Raw genomic sequence first — 21124 nt, forward strand, 5'->3', positions numbered from 1 at the left:
CTTAAGATATATAGAGATTCGTGCAATTTGTTTTAACTAATTTCATAAGTAAGTTTTTAAAAAAAACGTGAATTGTAAAAACGTACGCACTTCGAACGAGAGCGATCTTGGAAAGCGTCTCAATTTCAAATTAGGCTCACCATATTACATATTTCTTGGGGATAGAAATACCAGGAAACATAGTCATCTTTCAAGAATAAAGCCACCCAACACCAGATGTTATTCGTACTTTATTAGAGCCACTTATTAGGCCAATATGTAACGCTTAACACACGATTGAAACGAAGTAGAGATTCGCTGTATCGATCGATGCTCTGTCCTTTCGGGGAAAAGAAATTGCAAACGTGTGTCTCCCGAATCCGTCGTTTCACCGGCAGTGTGCATTTATAAATAATGTAACGACGAGGAAGAAAGCAAGGTAAACGTCAACATGCACTAGCAGGGTAACACGTACATTAGCCCGCATAATTTTAGCACCGCTTGAACGGAACTCGTTGCGTCACAGCATATCGTGGGTGAAGATGGCATCGTTTCGTTACATAACGCCCTTCGAGAATGCTGCCTTTTGCTTTGTACACAGGTCTATTTTCGTCGAATAAATCTCATACCGTTCAACGAAATGCTATTTTCCCTATCCGCGTTCCTGTTCCCCGTGATCGTCGAATCGACGTTGGAAAATCGACACTTTACCTCTTGCTTTTGCAAATAGTACAAATAGTACTATTCTATTTCCGATTCGAACAATTGATGTGATGTAAATTAATGGAAATGTTGAACGCTGAGCGAAATTTTGCGTGAAAAATTTAAATGGTGTGGAAAAAAATTGGAACTGCATCGCGAATACAGTCGTAAGAATATAAGTAATATTCGAAAGGGAATAAAAAGAAGAGAGAAGAAAGAAAAGATGAAAAAATAATTAATCGTTTCACGTGATTCGGAATTATAATTTTTTTAATTTTTGTACGTTGATACTTTTTGAAAGTTGTAGTTGTTAATTAAGAAATCTTTTTTATTTTTTAAAAGAAGAAGTATATAATATAACGATATTTCAAAGCAAACTCTTTCAACAATATAGATTTCCCGATATGATCCCGAGTTTTATTAAATAATTGAATTTAAAATAAGAATGTTCGATTTATTTTCAAGTTCGTAATACGCGCGACAAAATTTACCGTCAGCCCACGTGATTTCAAAACGCATGCGCGCATTCTTGTCATCTGCATCGAACATGGCGAACGTAGTGAGGTTGTTACGACGAATATCATCGTCCTCCCGACATTTTTGTGGTTTTACACGTTCTTATAGTTCGAGATATAATAACAGTGAAATAAAAAAATGGAATACCGGACTCTTTGCGACATTTTCTATCGCGCTTCTCGTTGGGTACAAATATTTGCGACCTGATATAGTACATGCCAAGTCTCGAAAGGTATGTAAACAGATCGTTCTATATATTTAATTTTTTAATTTTTTAAGCGATATAATATTTCGTCACTTATGAATGTGAATACGTTATCGATCGATAAGACGAGCGATGAAAGTAGCATTTATATTTAAAAGAAAGAAGACGCAAGAGAAAATAACGGATAAACATTCTTGTAGTCGAGTTTATCGATTACTTTTATGATATTATTTATGATATTACTCTATTATCATTTCGACATTGATATCAAATAGAATATATTTACCTCCATTAAATTTTATTGTGATTCATGTGTCCTTGATTAGAAGAAGAAATGTTACTCAAGGCGTCCCTGACTTTTGAGGTTATAGGTTATAGGTTAGAATTTGATTCTATTTGAGCAAAAAGCAAAATTGTTTACGGAGATGACAAAAACTATTTGCCCTGCGCAAACATAACGTACGTAACGTTAATTTATTTAAATATATATCTTACGCGTAATTACGTATCGTATATAAATTTTTATCGATAACGAATGTAAACGAATGTATAAAATAATTCTAATTTACTTATATAATAAATAGCTCGTGAAACGTTAAATATACAGTAATCGTAGCGTTATATCGTTTCGAAACGATAGGTATTAACCGGGGAATAGCAAAAAAGTGCATGTTTCGATGTTAAAAATTGGTAGGATTATCACTTGACATAACATTGACATTCGAATTACCATTAATATTACTTTTTTTCACCTGTATTTTGTACTTTATCATATTTACTACCCAATTAGTATTTAATCACGGCTTTTACAAGGGGCTTCTGGCTTTTCAACGTAAAATAGCAAAACCGTGATCGCATAACCCGATAACATCAGGTAGTCAAACACGTTTCTACGTGAAAAATATGAATCTAGGTGCAGCGACCTATATTTAATAATCTCTCGGTTTAAATTCTGGTTAAATTTCTAAATGCTACGCGATTACAATTTTTATTAATTACGCGTTTCGAATATAAAAAAAGAAACGGATTTGACACCTCGTTCGCTGAAAACCTCTCTCTGCTACAAATATATAACGAAAAACTTTAAACGACCCGACACAAAACGAAATTTCAAATCCCGACCGAAGCAACATCGACAACTATCTCGCAACCCAAAGGACAACCTGTTCGTAACACGTTCTCTCGTGGACACGGATTCTTTCGATCTAGCAAAACAAGTGCAGGTCTCTCTCCCTCTCTCTCTCTCTCTCCCTCTCAAGATCTGTGTGCTCGATTCGCGCGGCCACAAATCACAGGCCCTCGCCAGCGTCTTGCAACCACGGCAAGGACTGGCAGCCGTGTTATCGCGACCGAGATTCAACCGTGCCGTTTATCCTCGAGCCTGTTCGAGGTCGTCTCAACATCTCTCGACAACGATCGACGGATACGTTAACCGGTGATAAAGCGAAATATGGCTCGGGGAGATCCTCCTCGAAACCGCGACGAATATCATCGTGTATCGAACGGCGACAATATACGACGACGTATACTTATCTACAAGCGATTCGCGACCCATTGAATCCGTGGTTACTTGGCGTGGAATAGGACGGATCATCTACGGTCGATCGAGTAACGATCGATACTTATAAGCCGGCCAACCTGGAAACCGACCAAGAACTTAATTTGTGATCCGGATAAACGTACATTTTGATCCATTCCAATCTCGGTTTCCATTTAGCGGCGATTAGCCGACGGTGATTCGGCGATAATACGAGGCTACCAAGCCGGGATTTATACGGGGCTTCTAATAACAGATCTGAAATTAGTAAGCGGCCAGTGTAGGTGTAAATCATGATTTTCTTCGACGATAAAAACTTTCGAACGTGTGTCGGGCCGTGTATCGCGAAACACGTTCGATTATTCGACGCGTATCGCGTGTTTGTACACCTCGAGCTATCGCGATGCGATTACCGCGCTTCTTGTTGCTGGCCAGGGAATTGATTATTAAGAGATAATCGATGAATAATACGAGGAGGAAGATGGAGGCTTAATTTGTTAAGAGGTCGATCATAAAAGCCAATTTTTCCACGCGCGAAAGGGAATGTTTTAAATGTTTTAAATGCGATCTGCGTACGACGATACGCGGATTTAATAGGGGGCTGACGGTGGAACCAGTCTCCATTTCTTCTCAATTTTTCCCGCTTGCGAAACGCCGAAAGCTACGCATTTAAATCCATATCTTTTCCTTACTTCGATCGATCGAGCGTTAATTTTACTCGTCGTAGGAGAAAAAGAAGGGAGGAAAAGAAAAATGAAAATCACCGGTGAGTGTTAAGAACTTTGAGATTGGTTGGCAAGATCGCCACTCGAGCAACTCGTTAATACTTGCATAAAGCATTGTTTTTATCTCCCGATATTCGACCGAATTCGATTATTGACTGCGAGTTAAAGTTAAAACCTTAATACCGGGTGAAAGAAAAAGTTGCAATGACACAAATATCCGTGGAAATGGGCCAAGTGTGTATATATACTTGTTAACAGCGGATCGGATCGGATCGAGCCTCTCCTGGAGAGAATCGAATTATCCTTTCTGTGGTCGAACAAGCGAACCATCTGATAACGAAGACCAGTCGTAAATAGAAGGTTAAATCGCATAAAGTGAAATTCCGTTTGTACTGCTGTGCGGAGTGCCATAGACACGATCATATAATTGGAATTCGTTTATCAGATGGACCATTACGAGGCGTTGTAATGGATAACCAGCCGTTTATTCGCCGAAGGTAAACCTGATTTTCTCTTCTGCGACCACGCGTGACGTAATCTCTTAATTTTGATATCTCGCCGATCTATATATATATATATATAGATCCGCATCGATCGCCGAGATATCGTTTCGTTAAATTATCCCAAGCATTGTTAATTAAAAATAAGCCCAGAAGTGTAACGATAACTCGCGAGATGTTAAGAGATTATGCGAAAGATTTATGGTTCTGGGAGGTACTACAAATGAATCGTTGTGCCATTGGACGATGCAGATATCTTTCTCTCTCTCTATATATATATAGCTACGCTAAATTTGTCGAAGCTTTTCAGATCGAGTGTATAATCGTTGGAATAAATATCGGGAGGAGAGATAATTTCGATAGAAACTTGAGACCTCTTTAAAATCTTTCCCACTGATTTTAAACAATTTCTTAAAGGGAAGATAGGTTTTTCTTTACAGTCAGTTGAAGGCATACGTTCGTCGGGAAGTGGAAACAAGAAATTACGATCGTAAAGGTATGAAAGACGCATTTGTTTGCCGTGGTAGAGAATTCGTTCTATGCGTTCCACTTTCTATGCGAACAGGAAAAAAGTATTCGTTCTCTTGGGATTTTGATCGAACTTGTGGCCGACATGATGAAATTTTCGTGAATGGAAGCACAACAATTTTATACGTGGCACGATTTATAGAGGCGAAACTGGACGCACTCTTGAAACGTGTATTTTCGCGATCGCGATTAAAACCGAGTTAAATCTCGCTAGGATTAGAATCGTTTGGACCACCAAGTCGACTTTACGCGCCTATAAATCTAAGTTCATTAGTTTACTAGGTGTGATTCAGTGAACCGCGAACCGTTTTACGAGACATCGACGGTGATCAAAGATTTCTCTTTGGGCCCTTTTTAACCGGAGTATCTTTAAATTATCCCTGGTGAAACGCGGTTTCGATCGAGCGTGGCTTAGATTGTTATATAAATAGCCCTCAGTTTATGTCGAAGGGGGAAGTTAAAACTTAACGAATGGCGATATAACAAATAATCGAACATTTAGTTACAATTCGAATCCTATAACCAGTCCGGGACTTAATTTATTATAGTGGATATACCGATGATAAACGTTAATAATAATTCTTCACGACTTGAACACGATTGCCCGAACATCGAACTTCATCGAATTCTTCCAGAGAAATAAAAGAAAAGAAGCAACGCGCTCACGAATGAACGTTGACGAACGCGTTGCATTGAGAACCACGTTAATTGCTATGCTCACCGTGGCCAGATATCCAAAGGAGGATTGCCGAAATAAAGATTTAGCAAGAAAATCGAACATCGAAGTTTTCGATCGAATTCTGAGAAGAATAAAAAAGAGAAGCAACACGAATGAACGAACATTCCACGTTGCATTCGTTGCATCGAAAAGCACATTATGGCAAGATATCCAAAGAACTTGGCAAAGACTTGGCAAGGAAGTTAAAACTCAAGAAATGCCAAATAATGGAACATTTAATTTATTAATAATTGTTCACAGCTTGAACGCGATTGGAAACTCGAACATGGAATTGTGAGAAAAGAAAGAAACGTTGGATTCGTTACATCACGTGCATCGAAAAGCGGAAGCATCATTCCCGATAAACACGTCAGTCCAATATCGAAAGCCTCGATCGAATTAGATAACCATTATCGTTTATTAACCGCTAAGCACACATGGCAAGATACCGGAGGAGGATATACTTAGCCGAGGGTAAACTTGGTTCGTCAATGAAATTTTCATATCCAAATATGCATATGCAAAACACGCGGAGAGCGCTGGTTGTTGTTACGCTAGTCTGTTATCTGATTTCAATTTCCTGCTGCAATCTCGGCGCCACCGTGGTTCGCCGTAAGATCCGTAATCACCGTTGCATTATGCGCCAAGACTACGCGGACTACTGGATCTCTGGAGAGGCAGGTGCGTTTGCCCGTCCACGTGGTTCGCGATCGATCGCCTACCTCTCGTTTTCACGGGTCGGACGCGAACCTTCGACGACCATGCACGATCGCGCCATCACGTTCCACGCCAATTTCGCGCAGAACCAAACGGATTTAGAATTTTTTTAGAATTTCCACGCGGAAATCGATAAGTGGAATTCTATCTGAACTTGGAGGAGGATAATTGATTGCGACAGGATTGAATAAAAGAAGAAACTTTGCCACAGATCGCGCCAATTTCACACAGAAACGAGTTTAGAATTTAAAATTTTTTAATTGATTGCGACAGGATTGAATAAAAGCTTTGCTAAAAAAATCGCATTATTCGTGATAAAAATGACGGATTATTTAAAGGAGAAGAAAAATTTAGATAAATAACTTTGCCATAGATCGCCAATTTCACACAGAATGAAATGAATTTAGAATTTTTTTAGAATTTCCACGCGGAAATCGATAAGTGGAATTCTATCTGAACTTGGAGGAGGATAATTGATTGCGACAGGATTGAATAAAAACTTCGCCAAAAACGACGGATTATTTAAAGGAGAAGAAAAATTTAGATAAATAACTTTGCCATAGATCGCCAATTTCACACAGAATGAAACAGATTTATTTTTATTTTTTTAGAATTTTCCACACGGAAATCGATAAGTAGAATTCTATCTGAACTTGGAGGAGGATAATTGATTGCGACAGGATTGAATAAAAACTTCGCCAAAAACGACGGATTATTTAAAGGAGAAGAAAAATTTAGATAAATAACTTTGCCATAGATCGCCAATTTCACACAGAATGAAACAGATTTATTTTTATTTTTTTAGAATTTTCCACACGGAAATCGATAAGTAGAATTCTATCTGAACTTGGAGGAGGATAATTGATTGCGACAGGATTGAATAAAAACTTCGCCAAAAACGACGGATTATTTAAAGGAGAAGAAAAATTTAGATAAATAACTTTGCCATCATATTTCATGCCAATTTCGCGCAGAACGAAAGAGATTTAGAATTTTTTTAGAATTTTCCACGCGGAAATCGATAAGTGGAATTCTATCCGAACTTGGAGGAGGATAATTGATTGCGACAGGATTAAATAAAAGCTTCGCCAAGAAATTCGCATTGTTCGTAACAAAAACGACGGATTATTTAAAGAAGAAGAAAAATAACTTTGCCATAAATCGCCAATTTCACACAGAATGAAACAGATTTATTTTTATTTTTTTAGAATTTTCCACGCGGAAATCGATAAGTGGAATTCTATCCGAACTTGGAGGAGGATAATTGATCCGGATTGCGACACGAAAAATTTAGAAAAATAACTTTTGCCATGACGACGGAGATCGATAAATAAAAGCTTCGCCAAAAAATTCTCATTGCTCGTAACTAAAACGACGAATTAATCAACGTAGAAAGAAATAAATAAGTAAACAAATAACTTTGCCGAAACGAGGGATTAAACGGAAGCCGTGTCCAGGTATCGTCGCTTAAAGTATTAACGCCCAACGTGGACGGCTCAACGTCCAACGTGAGTTGAACGTATTCAAAGAAACGAGAGAAATGGAAATGACGAAGTGGTGGTCTGGAGCAGGATCGCCGACAGGAATCCTGGAACACCGTACCGTGTCCTTAAAAATCGTCAAACTCTCGGTAAAATCCGATCCGTGTTTTAGATACCGATCAGTCCCTGCCGATTATCCTTTTTCCCCGTGGGGAAACCAGAAGGGACCGTTAGAAAAATTGTTGCCAGATTGTTGCGGTGGCGACTCGCCTCGTCGCGTGCGTCTCCCTTTATTGAAAATTACAACGAGAAGCATGGAATGATCCGGCTTCGTAAGGACGAGGCTGATCCGAAAAATGGATTGGAGGAGAAATGGGGAAAGAGATGAAACTGGGGCCTTAATCGCACCACACGCCGCCCAACGCGCTTATCGGGGGAGAAAAGAAAAATAAAAGGAACAGAGAGAGAGAGAGAGAGAAGAGACGCCTCGAGACAACTTAGCATAATGTTCACCGCTCCTGTCATTACCGTGGACCGCTAACATGGCAGACCAACACCCTCTGGATCCGGTAGACACGCGAGGATATGCCAACAGACGTTGGTTAACGCGGCATCACGCATCCACGAGAAGAAGATACGAACCGACTTGGAATATTGATCGAGCGTGATCCCCCGGTTTAAATTAACACCGGCGCTGGGGATGTAACGGCGTTGGTGTAATCATCGTTGAACGGGCGAAGAAGACAACGATTATATTCGATTCTAGGAAAGCATACGGAGAACCGGTTGGACGCGGGAAAAATTGGGTTAATGACGGTGATAGGTGGTATCGCTGTGTACACGGTTAATTTAGAGCCTTCCCCGATCGATCCGTTTCAGATCGGCGAGGATCTTTCGCTTCCTGGAGTAGGAAAAGAAGCTCGTTTGCTCGCCAAGATGGGTGGACAATTATACACGGCAAATTATTGGATTGTAAATCAGAATGTTGGCGTTTGATGCGGTGCTGGAAAGAGATAGATAGATCAGAGGTACATGTTCGTCACCACTCTTTGAACGAATCTAATCTCGCCTCGATTCAGGGATAAGTTTAGCGAATGGTGATTTAAGACTCCCGTAGGTGTCTACCATTTTATTATTCCATTATCGCCGTTTCCTCCTTGATCGGCTTCTCGTATCCCGTGTACAATGCCGATATTTTTCCACGCTCTAGGAAAAATCGTACGATGATCTTACGACCTTTACACCGCGAGGAAGATAAGAATTTCAATTTCGCTCGAAATCGAGATAGAATGTTGCGTTAATTTACAAGCAAAGCCTGTATCTATCCACCGCTTCCTTCGGAGTAAGAGAAAAAAAATTCTCGCGAGATTTCTAATCCATCCTACGCGCCCAGTCCCACGGAGAACAACCCTCCCCTCCCAAAAAATCGTAACTAGCGAACGCGCATTTACAAATTTATTAGCACGGCTAGACAATACCACCGGCCCCCTCGATATTTCGATAAATCAACGTCAGATAAGCGATCTCGAGACACGCTTTCACATCGGTGAACCACGAGGCCGACCAGGTTGACCCAGGGAAATAAAAATCGGTGAAATTCAAGCAGGATCGAAGAACAACGACGAGAAAGACGAATGTCTGGTGGGAAGAAGAAGGAGGAGGAGGAGGAGGACGGCCAGTGGTACCATTTCTACCTTTCGAGCTTCGTTTCCCTCGAGAATGGGATTTCTGGGAGTTGAAAAAACACAAGGAAGAATTTCATTTGTACCGGGCCGGTGTGTTACGAACAGGCCCAATTTCCGAAACGACGGATGGGGAAGGCGACGAGGTGGTCTCTCCCTCCCTCCCCATCCCCTCCCCGGCTTCCAGTTCGCCCGGTAGCAATTTGTACAAAGAGGCACCGGCACCTCGGACTCCCTTTTCGGCCTCCTCTCTAACTAACGAGAAGATTAGGCCTAACGGCGTTCGGTATCCCATAAATCCAAGGCGCTGCGCGCATTAACCGTGGAAAAGAAAAAGGAGGGGAGGATTTATGGATGTTGCCGCGGAGTAAATTCATTCTCGCGGAAATATCTTCCCTCTCCTCTCCCCCCTCTCTCTCTCTCTCTCTCCTCTTCGTAAGCGGCGTTATTCCTCCGAATGAGGAGGAATATAATCGTGAGATCGTGAGATCCCTGGGCGCACTCCGGTGCGGGGAGCCAAGGTTGTTTCGTAACAGGGATCTAGAGTTCCCTCGATGGGACCGACTTGGTCCCATCGTTGACCTTGACCACGGATTAACACGCTTTGGAGAAAATTTAAGACCGAATCTTTTTTTCTTTTTTCTTTTTTTTTTTTTTTCTGAACAACTGATCGCCGCGGAAAAGTTGGGACAAATTTGTGTAACTTTGGTTAATTCTCTCAAGTTTGGAAGAGGGTGTGCGATCGATCGAGAGGATTCTTGAAGTATCCATTCGTTGTTGGCGCACTCCGTGCGGTCAAACTTCTTGGGAAAGTTGCAGCGAAGGAGAAGGAGGAAGCAGAAATCGAGTTGCGTAATGGTTTTTGAAGTTTAACGGGTTTGCGGTGGCTCTCGAAACGATAGAAAAAGATTTATGGAAACATGTTAAGCGTGAGGGAATATTGTAGAATTGGCAATGGCGTGTCGAGATTCGCTGTGAGCCGAGGCCAATATTTGTGGTCTTACAGCAGGGGAGGGAGAGACTTACGTCACTTGTTTCCGGATACGTCGATATTTTTCCATACTTGGAATTAATAACCAATCGCCTGTCTTAATATTCCGACACCGGTGTTAATAATGATTTTTGACGGCAATAATCTCGATTTTTAACTTTTCGGAAAACAGGTTTCACGTCCTTCTCGTCATATTTTCGACTCGATCGATTTGATGTTTTTCCCCTCCGTCGATACGATACGATCGCGTCGCTTCTCGCTCGAATCTCTATGCCCAACGTATCTTTCCTTCGCCCTGTTTCCATTCGTTCAACCTGAATTCATTAAAGGAACGGTAGGATAGAAATTAAAACTCGGATCAGGGAGAGAAAATTTGGAAGGGGTGAAAAAATTATCCTGAAATATTATTTTCGATGTAACAACAAAACGGCATTGGAAACATGATAAGATAAAAAATATCGTACGAGATATATTGCTCTCCTTTTCAATCATTGTAATGGGAATGCAAGAAGGAGCGATTAAATAGCCGGAGAAACACTCGTCGTTTTCTTTATCATTCGTTAAAGTTGGCATCGATATGCCGTATTATTACACGCGTGTGTGCAGGCCATAAATCTCGTCGTGAGTTTAAGTAAAAGTAAAAATTAACACATTCATTCCGTGCGGAACGAATATAATTGTTACTTTCCCTGGATCGTGTAATTACGCGAATAATTACAAAACGGCACGGCGCCGCGCATTTTCTGCAATAAAATGATTTTGTTGAAAATACGATTATCAGTTTTACAAAGATGAAAGAGAACGTTCCAGAGGGCGTTACTGCTCGTAGGGCAGGATTAACGATTGCCAATTTCGTTTCTACAATTTCGTTTATACTCGTTTTATCTTTTAGAAAAGAAATAAAAAATAAAAAAAGAAAGAGCTTCCCGTTTGCCTACGCGTGAATCCGCCGAGTTATTTCGGCGAGCTAATCTTGATCGGTCGAACAGGAAGCGGTCATTACCGAGTGAGAGAGAAAGAGGAGAGAGAAAGAGAGAGAGAGAGACATTGTAAAAAAAGATTCATTGCGTAGAAAAAGAGGTTGATTTACGGTCAAAGAAAGAGAAAGAGAGAGAGAGAGATTCGCGAAAGACGCCGTATCCGATTACGATGGCGTTTATGGAAATGCGCATCGAGCAACAAAACTACGACGGAGAATCTTCGAGGGTGACCACTTGCAAGCCACTTACCTTGCCTCCTCGAGATCGGCAAGAAGAGTTGTGTTGTTTCATGCGGATAATCAGAAAATTATGACACGATAATGTTGTTAATACGAATTATAATCCTTCTCTTCTTTTTTTTAAATCGATCCACCATGAATATTCGCAGAGACTATTTTCAAGTATTTCTTTTTCAAAAACGCAACGAGACGAAAGGGAAAGAATGAAAGAGTATCTTACGTACACACATATATATGTATATATGCAGGAGGATCGAGGAATAGGCGGGATACGACGACAATAACTCATAATCAATTGTCTCGAAGCTCGGAAGCCGGTGGGATCCGTCACGTTCCAGCAATTTCGCGTCCGCAGAATGAACGATTCAATCTGCGCCGGTGAGATCGCAAATTCGCGTCGTTACACCGGCTCCTGTCGCATAACTTTTAAGGCTTAACTGCAGCTTACGTCGCGAAATACGCATATTGCTTGGACGTACGGTAAGCCGAGAGAGAGAAGAGTGGGCGTATAAGGCTCCCACGAGGGGGAAGCCAACAAAAGGCCTCGCCCTTCTAGAAATTCGACAATCTTTCATAGTCGTGTCCCAACCTCGTATCGATACTTTCTCAACCCTTGTCTCTCGTGTGCAACAATGGGATCGTGCGTGTATGTATATGTATATAGATACAGATCGAGCAGAGATAGGACGATCGAATTGCGGCACGAAATTTTTCCACAATTTTTATTATTTTTTTTTACCGATTTTCTAATTATCTAAGGTAGCGCGAAAGGTGGCGTAGGTTAGGCAAATGTTTAAAACTGATGTATATCGCGATATCGATGCAAGTTGGAAACTGGATGTCGGTACCTTTAAATTACAGGTGATTTGACGATTTGTAATGCTACCGTATAAGCTTATTATGCAAATAAATTCAGTATTCGGTGTGGGCGGTAGATAATCTTTTCTCTGAAGGTAAACCTTGTCGTATAATACGGTGGAACATGTATTTCATATCTCGAGATTATAACCGATCCCTCGCATCTATGAAGCTACAAGTGTATAATTTTTGAGTTATCGAGGCGATATTTTTCGATTTTATCAAAGTTGCCGATCTAAAAGATCGAAAGAAAAATAATCATTAATTTATATGCATATCGTAGAATATTAATTATCTTCATGATGTGCGATATATATATATATATATATATATATGTAACAAAATGTTGCAAATTCGCAAAATTCAACTTGTTAATAAACGGTTATGATTTAAAGACGTTATAAATTACGCAGAATTTACATCTGAGCGTTAAACTGGCTGTCGCTTCATAGGTAACAAGATGGGGGAAAATGTGCGTGAAACGTAGTAGTTATGCTCGTGAGACGGTACAAGTGGTGAATTTTATCGATGTTTTATATACGTTGCACAGTCACTTTAATCATGAGAGTACAGATTTTACAGGATATAGAAAACGTGTGAATTTCATGCCCGCGTATTTGCACGTTCTGACCGTGATATTAAACAGTCTTCGAAAAGGAAAAAACGAAGGAAAAGAATTTTCATAGAAGAAACTTACGTTTACCATTTTTATTTTCTTTTTTTTTTTTTTTTCTAAAATTTTCGTTCCCAATCTTTCGATCAATTTTTCAAAATTAAATTTTAAATTCGTCGATAAATGTGGAGAAATAAAAATTCGTAGCTGGAAGAAGATCGGGAATCGAAATGTTTTGTTTCGTAGAAGGAGGACGACGCACAGAAAGCGGTGAAGCTGACGATGAGGGAAAAAAGATTCATAAAATTTGCATCGGTCGAGTACGACGGACAACTGTACATGACGCCTCAGGATTTCCTCGACAGCGTGGTCGAATCTGAGCCTAGACGTGAGTAATAATTCCAGTTTTTTTGCGGAAGAGTCGTGTCGCTCCGATGTGAAAATATAATTCGATTTCTCTCGAGTAACGAATCGTTATTAGAACGTCTACCGATTGAAACGTTTCGTGATTCGAGTTAAAATATTCGTGTAATCCAATGATATCTCGTATACGTTGTAAACTACGATGTTGTGTGCTTTTAAACAGAATTGATGAATATAAGATTCACGTTTAAAATAAATTAAACGGCTACAACGTTAACACGTTTCCTTCTTCTTTCTCCTTTTTTGTTTAGCTTATTTTAATCGCTAACATTTCACGCTCTAGTAAGAAAACGGAGGAAAGAAAAACAAGATATTCCGTTTAAAGAGCAATTAAGTTGATTATACGTGTTTTAACACGTATAAATTTAACACGAATTAATTCTTCCTCGAGTAATAACTTCATCGAACGATAAAAATATTCCTCTCGAATATCGAGGCACGAATAAGCGCGGGGAAGGAAATAAAAAAATAAAAAAGAAATGGAGAAAAATTTCGGTATTTTGATATCGCATATACGTTCTTCGTCGCGTCTACGAGTAAAATAAACATTCTATGCGCGCAGTTTTTTATTTTTTTTTCACGCTCCTTTGATGACCACCCTGTCCCCAAACCGGGAACGACGATGCATTGAAATCCCTGCTTCAAATTGGCATAATAATAACAAATAAACGAACGAACGAATTTCGATGACGACGTTCCAGCGAGGCCGAAGAGACGCGTGTTGAGCGACAAGGAGCTGGATGTGATGAGGAACAGCATCCCCTCGACGCGGCATGGAAGTTCGCACATGTTCAGAAATCTTCGGGACAAAGGTGAGCGAGCAAAAGTAGGGGAAAAAAAGCATCGCTTGTTATCCTCGCGACCGACCGATAGGGAAGAAATTTCAACATGGGTTTTAGGCTCGCGTGTCGGGGAACGCTCGAGACACGTTCCTTCGAGCGTGGAAATATTTCCTGCGTAAAAAAAGAAAAGAAAGAAAGAAAAGAAAAGGAATATATTAGCTCTCCTCGCAATTTCTTCTCGAACAAAGAAATAACTGCCGATCTATCCGTCTCCGCTCGGGAATTATTATTACCGATATCTCTATCCTATACGACAAAATAACAAATTGCCCCGTTTTACGTTTTAATCGGATCAATTAGCGGGCGTTTTCATTAGCAACAAATCAGGAATAAGAGAAAAGCATTTAGACTCGGGCGGCGCATTCCTCTCGGACAAACTTTCCAACCCGATCTCTCGCCTCGTTCGCGACCCGACTCGGGTTCCGGTTCGGATGAGATCGGCGGGGCAATTAATCCCGCCACCCCTGCGAGCATCGAAATAACAGGGCTGGGTCGGTAACGAGTGACCGGTGCAGCTGGTTCCCGAGGCCTCTTCCTGCCTTTTTTTGCACAAACGTTGGCCGCACGTTTGTCGCGCTAATGGAAATGCAAATAATCGCGCATGGAGCCAGTTTCACACTTCCCTCTAATAAACGAGTCCCGTCACTCCCCCCGTATCCCGCTTTCTCTTTTTCTTTTCCTCTCGCCCGAACATTTGCCCGTGGCTCGTTTCAGCCTCAGAATCTCCGATATAACGAGCCTCCGTCCGATCCGTCCTCTTTCGGAGTACAAAGTGGAAAATAGGATGGAGCTATTCGCGCTATTTATGGAACGAACGAACGGGAAGGAAAAAGGGAAGGGAGGGAAAGTTTCGCGCAAGTTGGCCTTCGTTAAAAAAAAAAAGGAGGAATGGAAGGAGGCGAGCGAAATTCGAAGGAAATTTGTTTTCCCCTCTGCGAGTTAGATACGATATTGGCAACTCGTAAGTAACTCGAAAGTTACAAAGCGTGCGTATGGGTCTCGCGTTACCGATATCGGTTTGTTGCTATTCCGAGCCAATCCGAGGCGTGACTAAATGGAATACTTCCTTATTGCACGAACGTGCACCAAGTAGTATATATCGTAATTGTATCGTGGAATTTTATGAATGAAGTGTTAAAGTATCGCACGTTTTACCGACGCGAGAAAAATCCCTTCTCTTCTTCTTTTTCCCTTTCTTTCCCCGACTAATTGCGCGCATTGTGAGTCGGATTTTTCTTCTTTCCTTTTACACTCGCGTGCAAACAAGGAGAACGCTCGCGAAGAACCACCACTGGAAGAATAAAATTGGGGGGGAAAAAATTCCAGGGATCGAAGAGATACATTTCGGTCGATGAAAGATCGTTTCCGGAAAAATTCTCCGCTCGAAAACGATCGCTTTTCCGAGAAACGAAATTTCTCTTTCTAGAACAATCCGTGCTGCTCGAAGGAGCGTCGCATTCTTCTGAACGACAGCGGAGGGGGACGCGGTGTCGAGTTTTTCTGATGTTTGCCGGCTCGGCGAACAGCTTCATCCGGGGAAGATTCTTCTAATCCGAAATTCTCCCGATCGATCCGTCTTCCGATCCACCGATTCCGACACCGCCACTTTCTTCCTTTTCCAAAAATAAAGAAAGAAACTTTCACACTCCCTCCCCCGTTTTGTGAAAAACGGGGGTTTTATGGAGTGGTTACGGCGCGATCAAAATCGATGCGATCGTCCATCTCCTGGAAAACAGGAGGGAGGGACGGAAAATGTAGCTTTTCGAGTGTTCCTCCTCCTCTTTTTTTTTTCTTTTCTTCATTTTGGAACGCCGTTAAAAGTCTGAGTTATTGGTATTCCTCGATCTCGGGAAAGGGGATGAGCCGGAGAAATGGCTGGGACGCTACGGGGCGTATCTAAGTTGCTTCATCGCTGACCTCTTCTCTCTCTCTCTCTCTTTCTCTCTCGCAGCGCGATGCAAAGGCGACTTGTCACGCTCGGATGACGAGCTAACGCGATTATCGTGGAAATTGGTATTAGGGATTGGCGGTAGGGTAGTCGTAAACAAAACCCGTTCGCGAGCTATACATCATTCCTCCATAAATGGATTTATTTCTTAAATGGGTATCAATCCCGCGACACGGTGGCCGGTTCCTTTTAAATCGATCCGGATCCGGGGCCTGTTCGGACGCGTAATGAAATTTAACGATCGAGGAATTGTAATTTTAAATAACGGGGAAGATTCGGTATTTCTCCGTCGATTTTCTTCGCAACTGGCTTTCGAATTTCTATAATTTACGATTTATTGCGCGAGTAATAATATTTTTTATTTTTTTTTTTTTTTTGTTTTTTTCTAGGAATTATTTCTTACACGGAATACGTGTTCCTGTTGTCGATCCTCATCAGTAAGTGTCTTAAAGCGATTTATTATATTCGTTTCTGGATTGAATCGTATGTGCATACAAGTAATATCGTGCCGAATTTTGTTGCAGAGCCTAAATCGGGTTTCCGGATCGCGTTCAACATGTTCGACACGGATGGGAACGAACGCGTAGATAAAACCGAATTTCTCGTGGTAAAAACAACATTTTTTTCTCTTAATCGTTCGTATCTGCATGCGTCTAGTATATTAGAGATTTCTCGTATAAAATATTTCTAATGTGATTCTAAATTCGAGTATGAAACGCAACGATTGTGTAAAATAGCCGACGAATCGTTGGCGATCCTGTTAAGAAAATATCAATCAATGGCCGAAGACGATGAAGGAAAAATCGCAGAAAAGGACGTAATAATAATCGAAGAATAATAGAATTTGCTCGGATGCAATTTATAATTTTCACAGATTCGACGATTATTCGGGGGCAAACTGAAGAAGCATCAAATCGACGATGAGACGAAACTTGCAGTGAGTTTTGATAAAAAGAAATCAATTATAGACGCTAGCTGTTATACGATTCAAAATCGTCTCGCTTACGATCGTAATTAGCTCGCAAATTTGTATATTTAATATCCGATCTGCTTAATCATAGACATCTAACAATGAATAATATTCGATGACATAATTTTCACGAATTTCAGATCTTTTTTTTTTTTTCAGAATTTAAAAATTGAATGTCGATACTAATTTATCTGACTAATCGTTATAATAAAAAAAAAAAAGAAAAATCAAGAATTAATAGTTTAATTTATCGCTTTTTTCATTCGTTTAAATGCTTGAATAAAAAGTTCGTCTATGCTGTTTTTATTTACAATTTTATTTATGATCCTGTTATGGTGATTTTAATTTACCAGGATTTAAGTTTGTGTTTTCTACGTCGTTCTTAATTCAGACTAAAGTTCTTTCGTTATTTTATCAGTTAATACACATAATGCCACCAAGTGAAGAGATCGTTTATAAACCAAAACTTCGTGGCAATTAACAGCAAAACGAGAAAAATCAGATTGTTTCTTCAATTCTTGCGTAAGTCTAATTTTAAAATCTAAAATTTATAAATGGTTATTTGACTTTTCCCGGTGTGGATTTGAATTTTTGCACTGATTTTGTAATTTATAAGTTCAAATAAAAGTAAGCTATCAGAAATTAAAAGAAAAATTTATAACGTAAATAAAAACACACACAACTTGGCCTTCATTTAATCACTATATAAAGGATATCTCCAAAATGTGGGAATTGGAGATTTCTTGAAACGATTTCAAATAAACTATTTTCCTTTGCAAAACGTTTCGTTATGATTTTGTTATCGAATTATTAACAAAAAATATTGGCTAATCGTGAAACGCATACACTAGTTAAGCCCTGATTGATAGTGATGGGTATATATCGCCGATCGAACGCGAACAAGCAACGCGAAGGAAATCTATCGAATATTTTTGTATCGGAAAAGAATTTTAAATCGAATTACTTTTTATTTAGAAACAACAGAATAAAATAATTCGTGTAAGAATCCGCGCTTTATCATCATCCTTCTTTTTTTTCGTTTTTCTCTTCCTTTGTCATCTTCTTTTATCAACAATCCTTTTGCCCCCTCTTTGTCTCTTTCCTTCATTTATTCTCCTTATCTTCTTCTTCTACTTTCTCTCTTCCTTTGTTATCCTCTCTTGTCATTATTCTCCCTCGCCTCCCTGCTTTCTTATCTTCTCTTCTCTTTTTTATCAATCGTTCTTCACATTCTTTTCCAAGTATGTATTATTTATCGTCCGTTTATTAAAAATTTTTAATATTTGTCTTCTTATACTACAATTTTATATCTGTTCATTTTCAATGACGAATAAACTCGATTTATTCTTTCTGTAATGAATAATTAGTTTATTCCCGAATAAAATCGTGTTGTATTGTTTGCGTTCGATCGGCGGTATGTACCCAACGCTACCGTCGCGACTCGAGTAGTCGTACGTGTTCCCTGATTGGCTAATGCTTTTTGTTAATTATTCGCTAACAAAAGTTTTTGCAAAGGAAAATAACGTTTGAAATTGCCCGAGAAATCTTCAATTAACCGGTTTTTCCCACATTTTTGGAGAATCGTCCGTGCAATAATATCGCAATGCAAATATTAGGTAAGTAATTCGAATTATAATAACCCGATAAAATTTAACATTATAATAAATAATCATGATTATTGTGTATTTTAACTTTTAATCAGAAGAATTAACATGTCTGCAATCATATTAATCTCTGTTATGCTAACTCTCTTATCATTTATTTCAGACACGTTATGCAAATCCACCTTGTATACGTTCTCTCGTGAAGGTTTCACCTTGAATTATAAAATAGAAATTTTAATCATTCCTTGTTTCTTTCATACAGATGGAGAAAGTTTTCAGCCATGCATGGAGAGGACGACACGGCACCGAAACCAAAGAAAATCTAAATCTTTTGACGGAAAGGCAAAAGACTCCCGAAGCTATTCAAGTCCAATACATCGACGACGAACAGGTGTGCCAGTAATGTTCGTGACAGTTAATTGGTAAACGATGAAATATGAAATACTTGAACCGAAATATGCGTTATTTGCAGGGTTTGCAACGCCGCCACGCGGTCGATACAAGTCTAATGATACACTTCTTTGGAAAAGATGGAAAGAACGAGTTGAAATACGAAGATTTCACCCGTTTCATGGAAAATCTGCAACACGAAATTCTAGAACTCGAATTTCACGAATTTAGCAAAGGCCACGATACAATCTCCGAGTTAGATTTTGCTAAAATTTTGCTACGATACACTCAACTCGATACTGATGAGTACGCTCTTTCTTATTCTCCGCATATATAAAATTTCTACCATTGTAATTGAAACTTTCGATTATTTAAACGCCTCGCCCGTACACGCTCTAAGCTTTTGACGAGAAATGGAGAAAGGAATATAAGGAGAGAGATTATAAATAATCAAATTTATATATTTACAGATATGATAAGTATTTGGACAGAATACAGATAAACTCGGATCTTCGAATTGGCATTACGTTCGAGGAATTTCGACGTTTTTATCAATTCTTGAACAACCTCGATGACTTTTCGATAGCCATGCGAATGTACACTCTTGCGGATCATCCAATATCAAAAGGTTTCGAAATATTTAATATTTTAAGAAGATTTTTGTACGTATCATAGCTGAATGTAACCATCGAACAATTATATAACAACGTATTTTTCTTTTTAGATGAATTCCAACGGGCTGTAAAAATTTGTACAGGAAGTGTACTCAGCCGTCACATTATCGACACTGTATTCGCGCTTTTTGACGATGATGGCGATGGCCAGTTATCCTACACGGAATTTATAGCGATAATGAAGGATCGATTACGCAGAGGTTTCAAGGTATTTGTCGAAAAATTAGTATTCTACGTTTTTTAATCCTTGATTAAAAAAAAAAAATGCCCCTGGTAAACCGCAATCGACGCTACGTCAATGCGTACACGGTTGCATGTTACTTAGTATGTCGAAGCTACATTGATCTTCAAAATAATTCTTACTCGATTGAAGAATTTTTTTGTAAAATGTAGAAAAGTTTTAGAAGAAAAGAAAGATTACGTTTTTTTATAATGTTAATAATTTCTGTTTCTATTTTTACAGTCTCAACGACGACTCAAAAATTTGAAAGCATTTACTTCTTGTATAAAGCAAGAGATGAAATCACGTTAAATGGTATTAAGTAGAAGGAATTCAAAAGAGAATAAGAGAAACTTGAAACATTTAAGACTTATCAGATGCCAATTTAAACTTTCTCAGCATTAATATTATTGTGATATTTAAATTATTCTAGTTCTTTGAATTTCTACCTCTATTTCTAACAATCTTTTTCTATTTGTATTATAATATTATGTAACTTAAATAATCAACTTAAATAATGAATTAGTTCTGAGAGATAGATAAAAATATTGAATAATTGTTACTAATTTCTAATATTAAAAATCTAAAATATTCAAATCTATTAATCTATTGAAAATGTGTGAATAAATGTTTATTGAATGTTAAATACAAAATATATTTATCTTTAAATTAATAAAAGTTCTACTATATGAAATTATATATACATAATTGTTATAGTTTTATTATGATTGTAATTTTTTAATTTGATATCTGTTATAATTGAATTTATTTTTAAATTGTGAATAAATTGATCAATTGCAGAATGATGTTAATGATATCAAAAACTAATAAACGTACTTACTTCTTGTTTGTACATATAATAACCTCAATATATTTTAATTTATTTTTCAATTTAATTAAAATGTTGATATGAATTGTATAATTATCTCAAACAATAATAACGATTTATATTATATATTAATATTATTTATTTATCTAAATATCCAATATCTCGTTATAAAGAACGAAAAAAATGTAACAAAAGAATGAATTTAGATAATGTTAATTTTTAATATGGAATGTCAATCAAATTTAACAACAAG

General features: G+C 38.8%; 1 protein-coding gene across 5 annotated transcripts; it reads left to right on the forward strand.

Annotated features, from left to right (window-relative positions):
• The first annotated feature begins 1202 nt into the window (after positions 1-1202).
• On the forward strand, positions 1203-20997 carry LOC107999766 (calcium uptake protein 3, mitochondrial). 5 transcript variants are annotated; one of them, XM_017059781.3, is made up of 11 exons: positions 1203-1429; positions 13218-13359; positions 14096-14206; positions 16574-16621; positions 16709-16791; positions 17059-17121; positions 19021-19149; positions 19231-19454; positions 19619-19776; positions 19873-20030; positions 20286-20997. In XM_017059781.3, the coding sequence occupies exons 1-11, from the start codon at positions 1229-1231 to the stop codon at positions 20352-20354; spliced, it is 1386 nt and encodes a 461-aa protein (XP_016915270.1). In that variant the 5' UTR covers positions 1203-1228; the 3' UTR covers positions 20355-20997. The 5 variants fall into 5 exon arrangements, with proteins under 5 accessions (XP_016915270.1, XP_016915271.1, XP_028523440.1 ...); XM_017059782.3 differs by lacking the exon at positions 17059-17121; XM_028667639.2 differs by lacking the exon at positions 14096-14206.
• Positions 20998-21124: the final 127 nt, after the last annotated feature.

The sequence above is a fragment of the Apis cerana genome, linkage group LG16, assembly GCF_029169275.1.
Source record: "Apis cerana isolate GH-2021 linkage group LG16, AcerK_1.0, whole genome shotgun sequence".
NCBI lineage: Eukaryota > Metazoa > Arthropoda > Insecta > Hymenoptera > Apidae > Apis > Apis cerana.